The sequence below is a fragment of the Thunnus albacares genome, chromosome 15, assembly GCF_914725855.1.
Source record: "Thunnus albacares chromosome 15, fThuAlb1.1, whole genome shotgun sequence".
In the NCBI taxonomy this organism is placed as follows: domain Eukaryota; kingdom Metazoa; phylum Chordata; class Actinopteri; order Scombriformes; family Scombridae; genus Thunnus; species Thunnus albacares.
In genome coordinates, this window is record NC_058120.1 from 12,546,529 (window position 1) to 12,561,434 (window position 14,906).

The 14,906-nt window shown below is 43.2% G+C and overlaps 1 protein-coding gene across 1 annotated transcript in view; it reads right to left on the minus strand.

The window, feature by feature from the left end:
* The window catches only part of LOC122998258 (latent-transforming growth factor beta-binding protein 2-like), an 83,812-nt gene that overhangs the window by 4,154 nt on the left and 64,752 nt on the right, over positions 1-14,906 (minus strand). The window contains exons 27-39 of the mRNA XM_044375041.1: positions 14,467-14,592; positions 14,083-14,202; positions 13,816-13,941; positions 11,938-12,060; positions 11,160-11,288; positions 5,006-5,134; positions 4,065-4,199; positions 2,874-3,080; positions 2,633-2,725; positions 2,209-2,337; positions 1,696-1,836; positions 1,304-1,477; positions 941-1,216 (exon numbers count right to left, since the gene is read on the minus strand). Coding sequence (XP_044230976.1) covers positions 941-1,216; positions 1,304-1,477; positions 1,696-1,836; positions 2,209-2,337; positions 2,633-2,725; positions 2,874-3,080; positions 4,065-4,199; positions 5,006-5,134; positions 11,160-11,288; positions 11,938-12,060; positions 13,816-13,941; positions 14,083-14,202; positions 14,467-14,592 — 1,908 coding nt within the window. The remainder of the gene's footprint in view (positions 1-940; positions 1,217-1,303; positions 1,478-1,695; positions 1,837-2,208; positions 2,338-2,632; positions 2,726-2,873; positions 3,081-4,064; positions 4,200-5,005; positions 5,135-11,159; positions 11,289-11,937; positions 12,061-13,815; positions 13,942-14,082; positions 14,203-14,466; positions 14,593-14,906) is intronic.

Consider the following 14,906-nt stretch of genomic DNA (forward strand, 5'->3'; position numbering starts at 1 on the left):
TTTGACACTTTTATAATTAAAAAAAGAAAAGTGTTCTCTTATTTACAGGGAGGAAAGGTCAGTATCAATATATCCTCATGGAAGGATGGTATCCCTCGTCTCCATGCTGCCTTAAATCATCATGTAAGAACTGGATGAGCTCAGAGGTTTCCTTAAGAGGCAGTTAAATCCATCTAAACTCAGTTAATGGATCTTTACTTTTTTATTGAGAGGGAGTTACCCATCTAAATGTGGCATGTTCTTTTTTTTAGCATAGCTCTTTTTTGAATGTAAAATCAAAATAAATAAAGTTTTGTAGTATATACAGTCAACTGTGTTGGTTATGCACATTTAAATTACACATACAGTACAAAAGTTTGGACATACATTCTCACTGAAGAGAGAAGAAATTTGTGTTTAAACTTTTGACTGGTGCTGTATAAGGAAAAGAACAATGCATATGTACTGAAATATTGTACATTTTATTCTACTTTATTTGTCGGACAGCTGTGGTCATTACATACTTTCCAGAGTAAGGTTTTATAGGCAACATATTTCACAAGCTAAAACTTTTGCTCTCAATAAGATCCATTTAAGAGATAATATCTATATAGTATTAGTAAAAACATACATTTGAAGGCAAGACTTGTACTGTAATGGAGTCATTTTCCATTGTGCTATTGCTACTAATGAATTTAAGGACCTCACAAGTTAGGTATGTTTTTTGCATCATGATGGTCACTAACTGGTGTTCATAGTTTATAGGTATCTTATTTACCACTGCATTATTGCATATAATATACAGTACCAGTCCAAAGTTTGGAAGCACCTTTCTATTGACTTGAATGAGAAAGTGTGTCCAAACTTTGGACTGGTACTATATACTATACACAATTGCTCTGACCTATAAATTTATTGGGGAAACCCTGACAATGTCTCTGTGTCTGAAAAAGACACCTACCGGCGTAGGAATCCACTGGTTGTGGCTGGTGCTCCCATGGTCGATGGTTGGGGATACGGGAAGGTGGCTGTCGAGAGCTGTAGTCATTGTCGTTGAATAGAGGAACACTCTCAGGAATGTCATAGGGTCCTGCAGGGCTGCCATAGTTGTCCCAGTATGGAGGAACGAAAGGCTCCGCAGGATCCTCTGGCCCCTCAAGACCGTACTCATATCCTGGCCGCTCTCGCAAACTGTTTGAACCTCTCCGAGGCAGATTGCACATTACTGCGTAGTCATCTGGAAGCAGCAGCACATATGACAGAGTTATACAGGTATTTTGGAAAATTAAAAACAGTGTGTTTGCATGGACTTTCTGCAACTCACCAGAGTCTCTCCTGGGACAGAGGGCACACTGTCCACTCCAGGCTACACCATACAGGCAGCAACACTCAGTGTATGTAGTTCTGCGGTTCTGGAGGGGTTCGGAACACATGTCGTCTATCTCCAGATGCTGCCAGCAGACATCCATGTGCACATCGTGATCAGACTCTATAGCTTCTGGGACGAAGGACAAAGAAGGATTAACAAAGACTGACAAAATTGGAAAGAACCATAAAGTGAGGATACCAAAATTATCTTATCACATTCAGTGGTGGAGAAAACAAAAGTGAATGTATCTGTACTTTTCTTAACATGTTCTCTGTTTTTGCTTTTTCTGTGTACAGTACTTTTGTAATTGTGCAAACAGTATGATCAGATGTGTTTGTGTGTCACACCTTCTGTTGTGTTGAGACGAATGCAGCGCCGCCGGGTGTTGTCCAGGACTGATGGAGGAAGGCAGAAACAGAAGAAAGACCCGGCCGTGTTCACACATACTCCATCCTCACAGTAACCTCCATGTTCACACTCATCAAAATCTAGAAAACACAGTGGCACACAGACACATCTATAAAGGTGCAGCATGCAACTTTTTAATCAGTAGCAACACATCAGCTGTGACACAGACTTTCCATGAAATCTGCTGGATTGTTTTACAAGCACAGAGGAATCTGGATGGATAAAGTACAAAATAAAAAGTAAAAACATCCTCTATGTGACTGAAAGAAATGGGGTTTATGGGAATGTGGTCTTGATAAGAGAAGTCAAAACATTGTCATGACACATACAGTAGGCGACCAATCATCTTGAATATGGTCTCATTTGATGAAATACGTGTACAGTTGCATCATAGTTCATACGTAACATCACACTGATGTTGTCAAATGTTAAAAACAGACGTCATTTCTTACCCACACACTCAAGCTTGATGGTGTCATAATAGTAGCCGTGGCGACAGTAGCAGGTATATGTAGAGAAGAGATTCGAACAGTGTCCATTCTTGCAAATGTCTGAACCAAACATCTCACACTCATTTGCATCTGAGGAGAGAGTGAGAGATAAGTAAGTAGCTGCCAGGACACACTACCATTACAGTAATTATTCAGGTATGCAGGCAGGTATCCCATTAAGCCTTGGCTAGCGGCAGAGACACCCCCATAAAGGCGTTGAAGGATTATGTCTGTCTATCTGGCTTTAAAAGTGGCTGCAGCTGAAAATAAAACAGGGGCTGACTTTGCACCTTTTTGTGCCAATGTAAAGTTTTGTGTAAAAGGAAGCTGTGAAAGCTTATCAACAGGGGATATCAATAAAATAAGTTAGTATTTATGAAAGTACCTATGTAAGGCCGCTTTTCTTCAGAACTTTGTGTAGAGGAATGAGGCTGGGGTAATAATCCACTGCCATGAGGGCACAACTGGTTATAATCATCTGGAAAATAAAATGTGGCTTTATTAGTGAACAAGAAGATGCAATAGGACTAAAAACGAGTTGCAGATGACATGTTAACACGCAATGAAAAATCTTGAATCACTTTATTTAGATTGTGTCAGTACAGAGCATCTGCCTCTTGTTGTACCTCTTCCTGGGACAGGACAGGCATGGATCTCACAGTTGTCCCCCCAGCCTGCCCCCACTGTGCAGCAGCACTCCTGCTTTGTGGTGTTGCGAGACAAGACATTGTCACAGAAGTTGGCGTCATTCAGGTTGTAATAACACTCCTTCCTCTCCTCAGTTGAAGGAGCTGAAGGAGGGACTGGAACAGCGGGCTCTGGTTCAACATCAGCTGCAGATAAAGAGAAAGACACCATTTAGTTAGCTCAGAGGGGTCAGAGGTCATTTTAGCTACAGTAAAGGGTTTATCTGCCAGTAAATATAATCACAGTAGACCATAGCACTTCGGTATTATCACACAGGAACAGCATCAAGTGGCCTCTGCTCCTCATCTGTCAGAGTGTGTCCGCATGCCTCCCAGCAGGTAATGCATTACCCTCGCCTGCCTCTGCTGAGCCTGCTCATTTGTCCAAAGGCATGGGCTTAGGCATTTTACCCTTAAGCTGCCGGCTTAGCCAAATGGAAACACTGGCATGTGAGTCAACACACAATTCACTCTCACATGATTGATTAACACACGTCAAAAGCAAACAGCGGAATGTGGCAAAAAGGTACACAGAGGCATAGCTGGGGTTTAGTGCCCAGGCAAGAAGAAAAAACATCCCTGCTGAGGGCGCGCCGCTTAATAATGTAAATAAGCCCCAATTCCTGTACACATACGCCTATCAAGCTGGAGATGTGATGGTGTTTCCATGACTCAAAGTGCTTTTTCTGTCATTCTGAAATTGCAGTACATTGCATAGCTGTAAGCTGTGCACTTAAGATGATGTTGGCATGGAAAAGAGCAATGTGTCTATAGCATTAATTGAAAATAATTACAAACTATTTATCCTTGTTAGTGGGGAAATAGGGTTACAGTAACATGACCCTCAGGGAATTCGCTTGGCTTTACTATAGGAGAAACTACATCATTTGTCCACAGGACTAGGTTAATGCAATTTTTGTAGGAAATCCACCTAACTATATCCCTAGCCTATAAAACAGCCAAGTCCAAAGATACTCTAAGAGACGTGGAGTAAGTCATGTCCACCTCATCACCCTTGTTGTTTGGATAATGAGAGATGGCTCATTAAATAAGGGAAAACTCTGTCTCCCAACGATGGGATGGAGAATTAAGTCCTGTGAGTCACTGTGAGCGCTAGTCCTGTCCTATTACCCAGGGAGCGGCACTGGCTGGTGATGGGATCAAATTCCTCATTGTCGTTGGGGCAGATGCACAGGAAGCTGCCATCGAAGTTCTCACACAGGGCCTCCCCACACAGCGCCAAGCTCATCTCGCACTCGTTCACGTCTGAGAAAGACAGGAAGGTGTGAGGTCAGTAAAGGATCAGGCATGTACGCACAGGCATGCGCTCAACAAGGTCGTGGCAAGGTCACACAAAATAATCTTTATTGTCTTGTTGCTGGAAGAGTAATTCACCAGTTTTTCCAGTTCAAGAAAAAAGTAATGCAGAAATTCATAATAGATAGATACATTTCTTAATAAAGTACCATATACAGTACATTTGTGAAATCAATCATTTTCTGTGAGGAGGAGACACTTTTTCCAAATGGTGGATGTCAAATTTTGGAACAAATCTCATCTCCCTGTATATAAAATGGTGAAAGTTGTTTAAATTTGCTAAATAAAAGTGTCACAATTGTAAACTGAAGGATTAGTCTGATGATATTCTATATCAAAACCAAGAAAGTGTTATTCCATCTCTCAATGCTTTGTACTCAACCCCAAGCCCACTGATTCCTCCTGAAGAAATAAATATTTAAAAATGGGTCAGAAATATATACTCTCCTTATTAAAAAGACTAAATAATTTCCTAAATCAGCTGGGCACTGCAGGTTTTAGCAAGTATTAAATACTGCATCGGTTGAGGACTATTTTCAGCTGCGTATTAACACACATTTAGTGAGTGTTTCTGGCAGCAGGACAGCATATGTGGGATTGAATCAAAATAAACTACTACTCATTGTTAGTTTAAGTCTTTCAGGAGATTTGTTAATAACAAGAAAAAATGTAAAATATCACCAGATGTATCCTTTAAGCAGTAATGTGAAGTGGGCTTATCAATCTTGAGTATTTATTGCAGCGCAGTTACACACCAACACATCTGCTCATATCTCCGGATGGGTTGGTGTAGCCTTGGTCACACTTGCAGCGGAAGGAGCCGTCTGTGTTCTCACAGAAGCCGTGGCTCCCACAGATGGTTTCATTGAGGCATTCGTCAATATCTGCAAGGCCAGAGAGAAGTGCACAACATTAATATTTACAATGTCACTTCACCACAACAGACGTTCAAACTCAGTAAACATGGTGCCACTTTCCCAAAGTAAATTACCATTCTGACCTCACAATAACAACAGAAATCACTGCCATCATAACATGTCAGAAATTATGTACAGATTAGACAATTCATTAAGAGGGTTTTCAAACTTTGTGGTTTGAAATTCAGGGAGACTTTGTGACACTTAGTTCACTGGGACGTTGGTAAGTTTACAGCCTTTGCGTGGGCTAGGCATTTAACCAGACACTTCACACGCAGTAAGAGATTTTATGGCAGATTTTTGGCAGGAATTACTTCCCATCCTAATCGATTAATCTGTTTAAACCCAATTTTAAGTGTTAAATTGAAAGAATTCTGAATATGGCTTGATTTTAGGTCCAAAAGCGTCGCCAGAATCAAATCTGGCAGGAGGCAGCCCACAGTAGTTCCTTGTTTGCATGGCAATAAATCATAAAACAACATTAATAAAACTAGAGGAGGGACCATGCTATATGTCAGTATATATGGAGAGGGAGAGGTTGTTAACACTGGACCTGCACTGCCGATTCTCGACCACTCACTGTTTAAAGGCAACATTTGTTAGCAATTTCTTATATAAATGATTTAGTATTTCTTGGCATACAGAGTGCAACAGAGAGGCCAAAGACTGATACTGTTAGAGGGCAAGGTTGATTATAATTGTTTAAAAAACAATCAGAGAGTTTTAAATGATCACACTTTAGTCACGTGAATTTGTTCCCTGGTCAGTTTAAAGATATACTATGCAGGATTTGTCAGTTTGTGTTTGTAAACACAGCATTCAAAGTTGTCCCCTCCTTCCCGGGTCAACGAGAGCAAGGTGAAAGCAGAGCGAGAGACAGAGACAAAGAGTAGCGGTGGTCAAGCAAGCTAGAGAGTGAATGAAGAGAGCGAGTAGCACTGGCGAGAACAAAGCTATGAATCAGATAAATAAAACATTATTTTTTTATTATTTTTTTAAAGCACAAATAAACACACCCACAGCTCCTCACAACCCTGCAGGAGGGTGCCACACTGCCTGATTTTGTGTGAGCTTCATCCTGTTTGCTGTGGGCTCTCTGCTCTGCGTGTGTGTAGCTCAGCCCCACCCTCAGTCAAGCAAAGCTCTTTCTACATCCATGACACAGAGACAGAGAGCAGAGCAGAGTGAGGAGGAGAGAGACGGAGACAGCAATGTAACCTGGTCGCTACGCTACGAGTCCTGACCTCACACCCTGCACGCTGTTATTGGCAGGGGCTACACACCCACTGCCCAAAGGCTGAGGCCCAGAAGCGTCCAAACATAAGATCGAGAGGGATTATTTTTGTATTAGTCTATACATTGTTTTTTAGGGAAAATCCTGCATAGTTTACCTTTAAGTTGCCACTGGTCAATATATCCCTATCTGTGTTTGGACAAGTTACCAAGCCTGGTGACATGCACCAGTTATCAGTTTTTCAATTCTGTTAAACTACATTTTGGTAAATGCTTATTTAATCTAAAGAGCAAAGACACCCATACGAAATCCAATCTTGGTCCAGTCTATCAACCTTTAGTGAGGTATTTGGCAACTTATGTTACCACATCCTGTGACAGGTCTTTTCAATTTAGAAATGTTTTAAAATGCAGCTAAACCTAGTATTTATTTAAATCAGCTCTTCAATGTTTTCTGCAAGTCATTAAGTTCAGAACATTATGACAGACAGCTCTGTTATTTGATATGAAGTGCGTTGATGAAATTAGAGGACACACCACTTCATCTGTTTAAGCATCAGTGTGATTTTTTGTTGACTTTTTAGTTTCGTAACCACCCTCCATGTCCATCTCATTCAAAGTTTCCATGACTAATGGTAACTTGGTTTAGAAAAACAGGAAGGCCTATTTCAAACACGGAAAATAATGCTGACAATGAAATTACAACAATTTCAATATTTACATAATTTTTTGATTGATTACAATAAACAGCCTCATTCTGTACTTGTAAAGCTCATTTTGGACACATCTGATTCAGTTGGGAGACACAAGATGTCAAGTCCAGTGGCACCTCAGAGGTTTCAGACAAACTGATTTATAGAGTGAAAAGCACATGTCATTCACATGTTGTCTAAACTTTTATTTTTCCTCTGAGCACTCATAGAGGCTGTGGGCCACAGAAACCACAACCAATCTGATTTGAGCACAGTGCTTGGCCAGGGCCCCGTCTGCGCCCCCCCACCCCCCACCCCCAAACACAGACAACTGCTTTCTCAGGGTTGCTGAGGGACTAGTCTTCTGTCAGGGTTCCTGTCCTGACTTGGCTACTTCTCTAACATGCCTCTGGGGTCAAAGACAGGGTCTCCCACAAGCTAATAAAACTGCGGACACAAAACTGTCTTTGTCATTTTGTACAACCTTTCATAGGGAATTCTGAAAAGGACCTAAATTACTAGAATAGACTTGTGGGCTTAAATGGCTGCAAATGAAGGAGAATGGATGTACGCATACTGAAAACCGCCAACCCAGTAGATTTGCATTTTGCAGCTGAGGATTCATATGCCAAACTGGTGTAGTAAGAGGCTGCATAAAATTGCAAAATACATTTTTGAGAAGAATATTCCCACAGGTTAATCAAGAATATCCTCAGAGTAAGGTTTAGTGTATTCTACATCAGAGTTTGAGGAACATTTCCTCAAGTCTGAATAGTGTAGTTTGGAATGTTGGAATGACAGCGGCAGCCAGCTGGGAGGTCGGGAGAGGAAAGGCAGAGAAAGCTCTCCGCTAATATATGAAATAATCAGTGTCTGCAAGCCGCTTTTCATTCATGTGTAACATGGAACAAAATCCGTTGCAAACCACATGTTGTGATGAGATGCAATCAAAGTATCATCCCAGGGAGGAATGAGTGCACAGAGACCAAAACAATTTTAATGACTTTTGTTTTTCTGTGTAGTGCTTGTGTGGCAGGTTTACTTGACCATCCATTTAGATCCGTCTGCATCCAGAGAGAGAGTCAGCGTACTAATCATAGCATTAATGGCTTGTGGGAAAAAATGAATAACACAGAATGAGATAACTCCAACAAGAGCTAGTCTCACACCAGCAGGACATGGGGTTGCCTTTCTTACTCTTTCCATGTAATAATCAGTTACGTCAGGACACATGCAGCTTTGTAAATTGGCCGGAGGGAAGAACTGAAGCAGGGGAGAGGGTGAGGAGTTCAGTTTGGATGGGAGTTGCTAGGGGTAAGGGGCGACCCGAAAAATAGGCACCCATCCTAATAGTTTGACCCAGGAGAACGGGCTTCCTGGATAAGTGTGGGTCTCTGTGCTTTGTGTTAATCTGGAGCACATGGTGGCAGGCAACAATAATATAAGAATCAGTGACTGTTGGCTCACACTCCGCAGCCCACACTTCTGCCATATTCTCTGGGCAACCCCTTGTCTGATTGGACCCATATGCAGAGGTTATTTCACACGCGATTGGGCAAGGATGGGGTGAGGTATTTGTTTTCAGGGAACCATGTTTTTGCACTTTAACTGACATTACATCTTCAACCTGTCTTGGGTTGACTACAATGGAAGTTAAACTGTCAGATAATGAGCGTCCATCAAGGGAAAAAACTCCTACATCTGCACAAGAACATGAGCAATCACACACATGGTAAAGTCTTTACATTTCTATAAGTTTACTGGGGTGGGAGGTTGGCATGAGTGTGACCGCAGACAATTTCCGCCCTTGGGCAAGCCTTACTAAAGACATGGCATAGCTCGAGTGAATTTATGAGCATGATGGTGAATTAAAGCTTAAAAACAATGACACATCCACTCATACACACATGCTGCCTTTTTCAGATGCTGTGCCCACAGGGTCCATGTGTGCAGCATCATTGCAGGGCTGCAATGATGCTTCACCGTTGCGGAAAAAACCCTGTTTTCCCCTTTTGTATTATGGCCTCTAAATCTAAATGAGTGCAGCGAGAAAGCCAAAGACAGCCGCTGCCCCTTCGAAGGTCGGTGAGTAAAAATAAAACAACGCCCCTCGCAGAACCTGCAAATTACAGTGTCTGGCCTCTTCTTAAATATTTGATGATTTTTACAAGCAGACAAAAAATGCCCCAGAGTAATTGAGCTCCCTCCCTTGACTTTTATTGGGGTGACGGCAGCATCTTCCACAACTTTTCATCGTGAGGTGAAACAAGCTGCTATTGTGTGTGGTTTTGGGCTTCTGAGGGTAAGAAGGGTTCGGTCCTCGATCTGGACGTGTGAGTCAATGCTGAGCTGTACGAATGTTTGTTGTGGGGTCTAGTGAAATCATGACCAGCTGGCGTCATAACATAGCAACGGGAGGAACGACGGTCAGAAATGGTCATAACTGGGCAACCGTACAGACAAGTTTAATCTGTTTTGTGGCACCAGAGGGGACACTGGGAAACTTTTTAAAATCAAGTCCCACCTAACTATAATTCTCTACAAGGCATGTCTGGTCAGGAAATGTATAACTAACAGCATATAACATGGCAGTTGAAGTCCTTGGCTGCTGATGTTAACATCTAACACCAAATAACGCTACACTGATTTGAATCTACAGTATATGAGCTGTTCAGCCGTATGTTGACTCTGACACTAAAGGAGCAGAGGTGAGCAGCTGGTTTCAATCTGCCCTTATCACACTGCAGGCCTCCACACTCTTCAGCTTGTGCCAGACAGACAACATCATAAAGTGCAGTGAGGAGGCAGCCACACGTAGCTGGGATAAGGGTGATGGAGGGGGTGGAGGTCTGATCTGTCACTGATCAACGCCGCAGCAGCGTATTCTCCCCTGATCTCCATCTGTTGATAGTCCAATAAAAACTCTGGGTCATGAGAATATGTGAGGCTGCGCTGCACTCCGAATGCATCTCTACAACCGTTGCAGTCTCTGGTTCTTTCTCTCTAACACAAACACACAGGCGAGGACGCACAAAAACTCACAGTTAACCACATGCACACACACAATCACCCACAAACACCCACAGCTTCCATCTGCAGTCCAATACATCATTCCATTCTGATGCTCTCAGACTGCTTTCCCCTCCTCGCCTGTCACTCTCCGGTGACTGTTTGGATTCTGTCTTAATACGAGGAAAATATTTGGCCTTTAGTTTTTTATCTCTCATAGACCTCATAAACTCGGCTTGTTGTTTTATGGTGCTATGAGAGCAACAAAGACAAGCAACACCACGCTACAAAATAAAGAGTGCTAAGCTCAAATCGTTGTGCAACAAACCATATTAATATCACAAACCCAAGGTGTCTCTTATTGCCAGTAAACACATAAGGCTCCATGTATTCTGGATGTCATGGAGATGTGTCTGTTGTTGTTGGCCAGCTGTGGACCCAGATGTAGCAAATGTACAAACGCAGCCAGCCAAATCAGGTGACTGGGCTCCTCCATAGGGGGGACAAGGAGGTAAGGGACCATGTAAGCTGGCCTCACAATCCTATCCCCTGTCCAAAGAAGAACAGCAGTGATCAGATTCCATCTTCTGTCTGCCAGAGGCACTCTATTAGCTTCATTGTCAGAAGGATGAGATTATTAGGAGCTACTGGCCTCACACACTGCCTCTAGTGACAGTGCATTCCTCTTTCTAAAGTGCCCCTATTTCAGGGGCCATTTCTCCTCATCTCCCCCATGGCCTCTTGTGTAGAAAGACCTTGAGTACCTGATAGCTTTTCATTCACATCAGCCTCTTTGTGTCTGTGTGCCAAACAGATATCATTATCTTCAGAGACCTGAAGAGTATGTAGAGTGATGAGTGAATTTGAGGCTACCCTATCTAAAAGTCAATCCCAAAGTGAATGGTAAATGGACTGACAGAATGGACTCCAGATACACACTGTATTTGGTCCGCCGTCCATCCAATATTTTGCTTCAGCCAAAAAGGCTCAAAATCTGCCAGTTTTTTCTCAACACAGTGTTTGCTATTATTTTAACTATACGCGGTTTGACCACTCACCACAGTCTGTGGTGTCCTCTCCCTCAAGGCCGGGCTGGCAGTCCCTGAAGCACCGGTAGGAGCCGATGGTGTTCTCGCAGCGCCAGGTACCACACACTGAGCTTCCAAACTCCATGCATTCATTCTGGTCTGCGCAAAGAGACAGAGAGACAGATGTTGGTTAGTAACTGACAAACAGAGGCACAAACGCAACCACATGTGCAATCAGACACTAACACGGACGCATGCGCCCCCGCACACACACTCTTAATCCCTCCTCAGCTCCTTTGCTTCCAGTGTAATGGCTGTGCAGTAGAAGTCGGCCAGGAGGCCTGTGGTGTAGCTGTCCTCAGTAAACGCAGCAGGCAACGGGAATGGCCAAGAAAAATATTATCACAGCAACTAAAGAACTTGTGAAGGAGCTAAGGGGAGACGTTCCAGAGGGAGAAACACCTCCTGCTCACAATGGGGTCATTCATACTTCCCTCGGGGAAGAGGGAGTACAGGGCTGCAGCCATGTCATCCAGGCACCCCTCAGTCCTCAGACCATGGAGGAAAGCTGTAAGCCTGGCTTGAGCAATTTCATTGAAGCTCGGTCCCCACTGGCTATAGATAATCAATCATAGCCAAGTGTGCTATACTGAGTATGCTTAATTCTAAATGTAGCATGACAATCAAAGAGCTAATGCTGACATCTTGGGTCACGCAGAGAGTAGAAACCTCAGAGTAGAGTTTGGGGTCAATAATCACTATTACGTACGCTACATAACTATCAGAAGGGAGTTTTATTCTGTCTTACCTTCACAGTCAGCCGTGTCAGCATTGAACTTGAAGCCAGATGCACACAAGCACAAGAAAGAGCCATCAGTGTTGAGACACTCGCCCCGGATGCACACGTTGTCTTTGCTGCATTCATCCTCATCTAAGGCAGAGAGAAGGGGGGGGAAAAAGGCGATAATTAGAGAAAGGTTGGGCCAAGATTTGTTAGATATTGATTATTGCTAAATATCACCGTATATTCTCTGTCTTCTTTAAGTCTACGGGGAACACCACTCCTTTTCATAAGTATCCCAAAAAGAATGTGTAATCAAGCACTTGTCTGAACACAAGATGCATTGGCCATTTGGAGCACTTAACGGCGTACTGGCAAACAGGAAACAAGGGGAAAAAACACATCTACCTCAGCTTCTCAGGCTACAAGCCCTCCCTCTGACTCGTAAAAATTTATAATGAATGCTACATGCTTGATTAGCTGTAGATTGGTGGATAATTGCAGCATTACAACATAACTTGTAGGGTACTTGGAACAGGGGTAAAAAGGGGAGGTAGGAAAGTGCGGAAAACTCATCGCAGGGGAAAAGCCTGTCTTCCTTTTCCAAACTTTGATAATCAATTGAATCTTTCAGAGACGACAAGGTAAACACCCATTTGCAAAGATAGGATGAAAAAAAACAATACCCCAGACTATGAGTAAACACATAAATATGCAGTGACTGGATTGCTTTGGAGTTAATTCAAGGACTTCAAAGCCTGTATTGAAAGGCCCAGCTAGGCTATGGCACAACCTTTTGATTTGGATTGAATTTAGATGTGTTTCAGTCTGCTGTCAGCCCTTTATTATGTGTGTTCTGTTCTTTCTGAAAGGCTCAAGGCCAAGCATCATTTTGGCCTCACCTGACTAAACCCATCTTTCATTCCCATAAACTCACATACCCTCATCCTCCCTTCACCTCCCCTTGCAGGCCTATGTTAGAGGGGTCTGGCTTTCATTGTGTCAGCACTGTACACACAATGGTGGACTGCATGAAAATATACGACAACTGCTGATTTATAGGATAATCAGAGCCCAGTATTTGTTGTGGCGGGCAGCCAAAGTACCTGATGCAGGCTGGGCACTTTGCTCGGTGTGCTGTGGATGATATCTGGCACACTGAGCCTCCAAAGCCTCAGTGGAAGTATGTCCCTATGCAAGGACTAACCCTAGTCCTCTTAGTCACCCTCGCCAATTGCAGGACCTTGCCAGCATTTTGCAAGACAGAGATTGAACACCTACAGCACCTGCTTCACATCACCATAGGATTATTCACTGCCAGGCATACTGTCGTTTACTTAACTTCACCTCTTACTGTACTTGCAGGACACACCAGAAATAACACTGATCCAATTCGGACATCCTAGCCAAAGCTATTTCATGTATTTTGACAGCAAATGCTTCAGTTTGTTGAAAAGAGAAGCTTGTCTTCCTTAGCTGATGATCAGGCTACATTTTTTCCCCCATTGCTATGACCAGTGGGTCACTGGGTGCGGCTGGAATAACATCAAACTGATGTCCGAGCTGAGAGCGAGTGAGCCGAGACAGTTGATGAGGCCATGGCCAATTACACAGAATGGTTGGACTGAGCACCCATGCCAGGAGTCCCAGGCTTGGCCTCAGCACCCATGAGGCAGGTATGCAGGGACAGTATGGTGAGGACACTGTCTGTCAGCCAGCTGCCATCGTATAAAGAAACTTTTCTATAAAACAACTTGGGCGATATGGGCTAAAAAACATTATTACATTATTACTAACTTTCTCCAATTGTGGCTGTGCCTCACCCAGTTACACAAATCCCATAAAACCATTAGAAAAATGATTTCCCATTGCTTTTAGTATTCTTGCTGCAGTGTGTTACTGCACCTTGGCAGCCAGTCCTTCCATTGATGGTCCTATATCCATTAGGACAGTTGCATGTGAAGGAGCCCTCGATATTCAGACAGTTTCCCTCTCCGCAGATCCCCATGATGGTTAAACATTCATTGATATCTGTCACACACACAAGCACAAATATACACACATAGCTGTGTCAAAATGCCGACATGAGGTAAGCCACAAGAAATGCTTAACCACTAATGGTATATTTTACGCGTGTCAAATGACACGCAGTGCATATGTGAGTGTGTATACCTCTGCAAGACGTCCCATCCACCAGCTCCAGACCGGCGGGGCAGGAGCAACTATAGGAGCCGATGGTGTTGGTGCACTGGCCTCCCACACACATGCTTGCGTCCTCACATTCATTCACATCTGCATTGACACACGCATATAGACGTCATCATTATGAAACATTCACACCAGCTGTAAATCACTGGGTCTCACGCCAAAATTTCCCAAGTTTTGTCATCTGGGTGAGGAGCTTCCAGACCACAGTGAACATGTCAGAGAAGTCATGCATCATCTGCATCCGCAAGTAATAACTTACTATAATAGGTCATACAGGGCTGGAACGGATGACTGTGAAAATGATTACAAAGCCATCGTATATGTTAATGACCACTTTGAACCACCCACCTTCACATGAGAGTCCATTGGGCGCCACTGTGAAGCCTGGGTCACAGGACATACAGGAGAAGGAGCCCTCTGTGTTAGTGCAAACACCGGTGGGGCACGCACCTGGGGTCTCGCACTCATTGATGTCTGAGAGATAGAAGAAGAAGAAAAGGTTAGCTATAGGTTGTCATCTTAAGTAAAGAGTCCATTTTTTGCGAGTCCAATGCCTTATCTGTTAAAATTATTAATGGCTGAATGTGACTCAGTCTAACTTACTGCCTAACATACAGTAAGCAGAGCCCTCTTTATTAGATCGCACTGACAGTGTTTTATTAAAAAGGGTGGAAAGATAAGTATGCGGGACGGTCATCAAATCCAAAACAGCAAGCTATTACAGGTGGTGTATAATTACTGTATCTACAAACAGTCACTGGCTCGCTGTTATGTGATCATTGGAAATT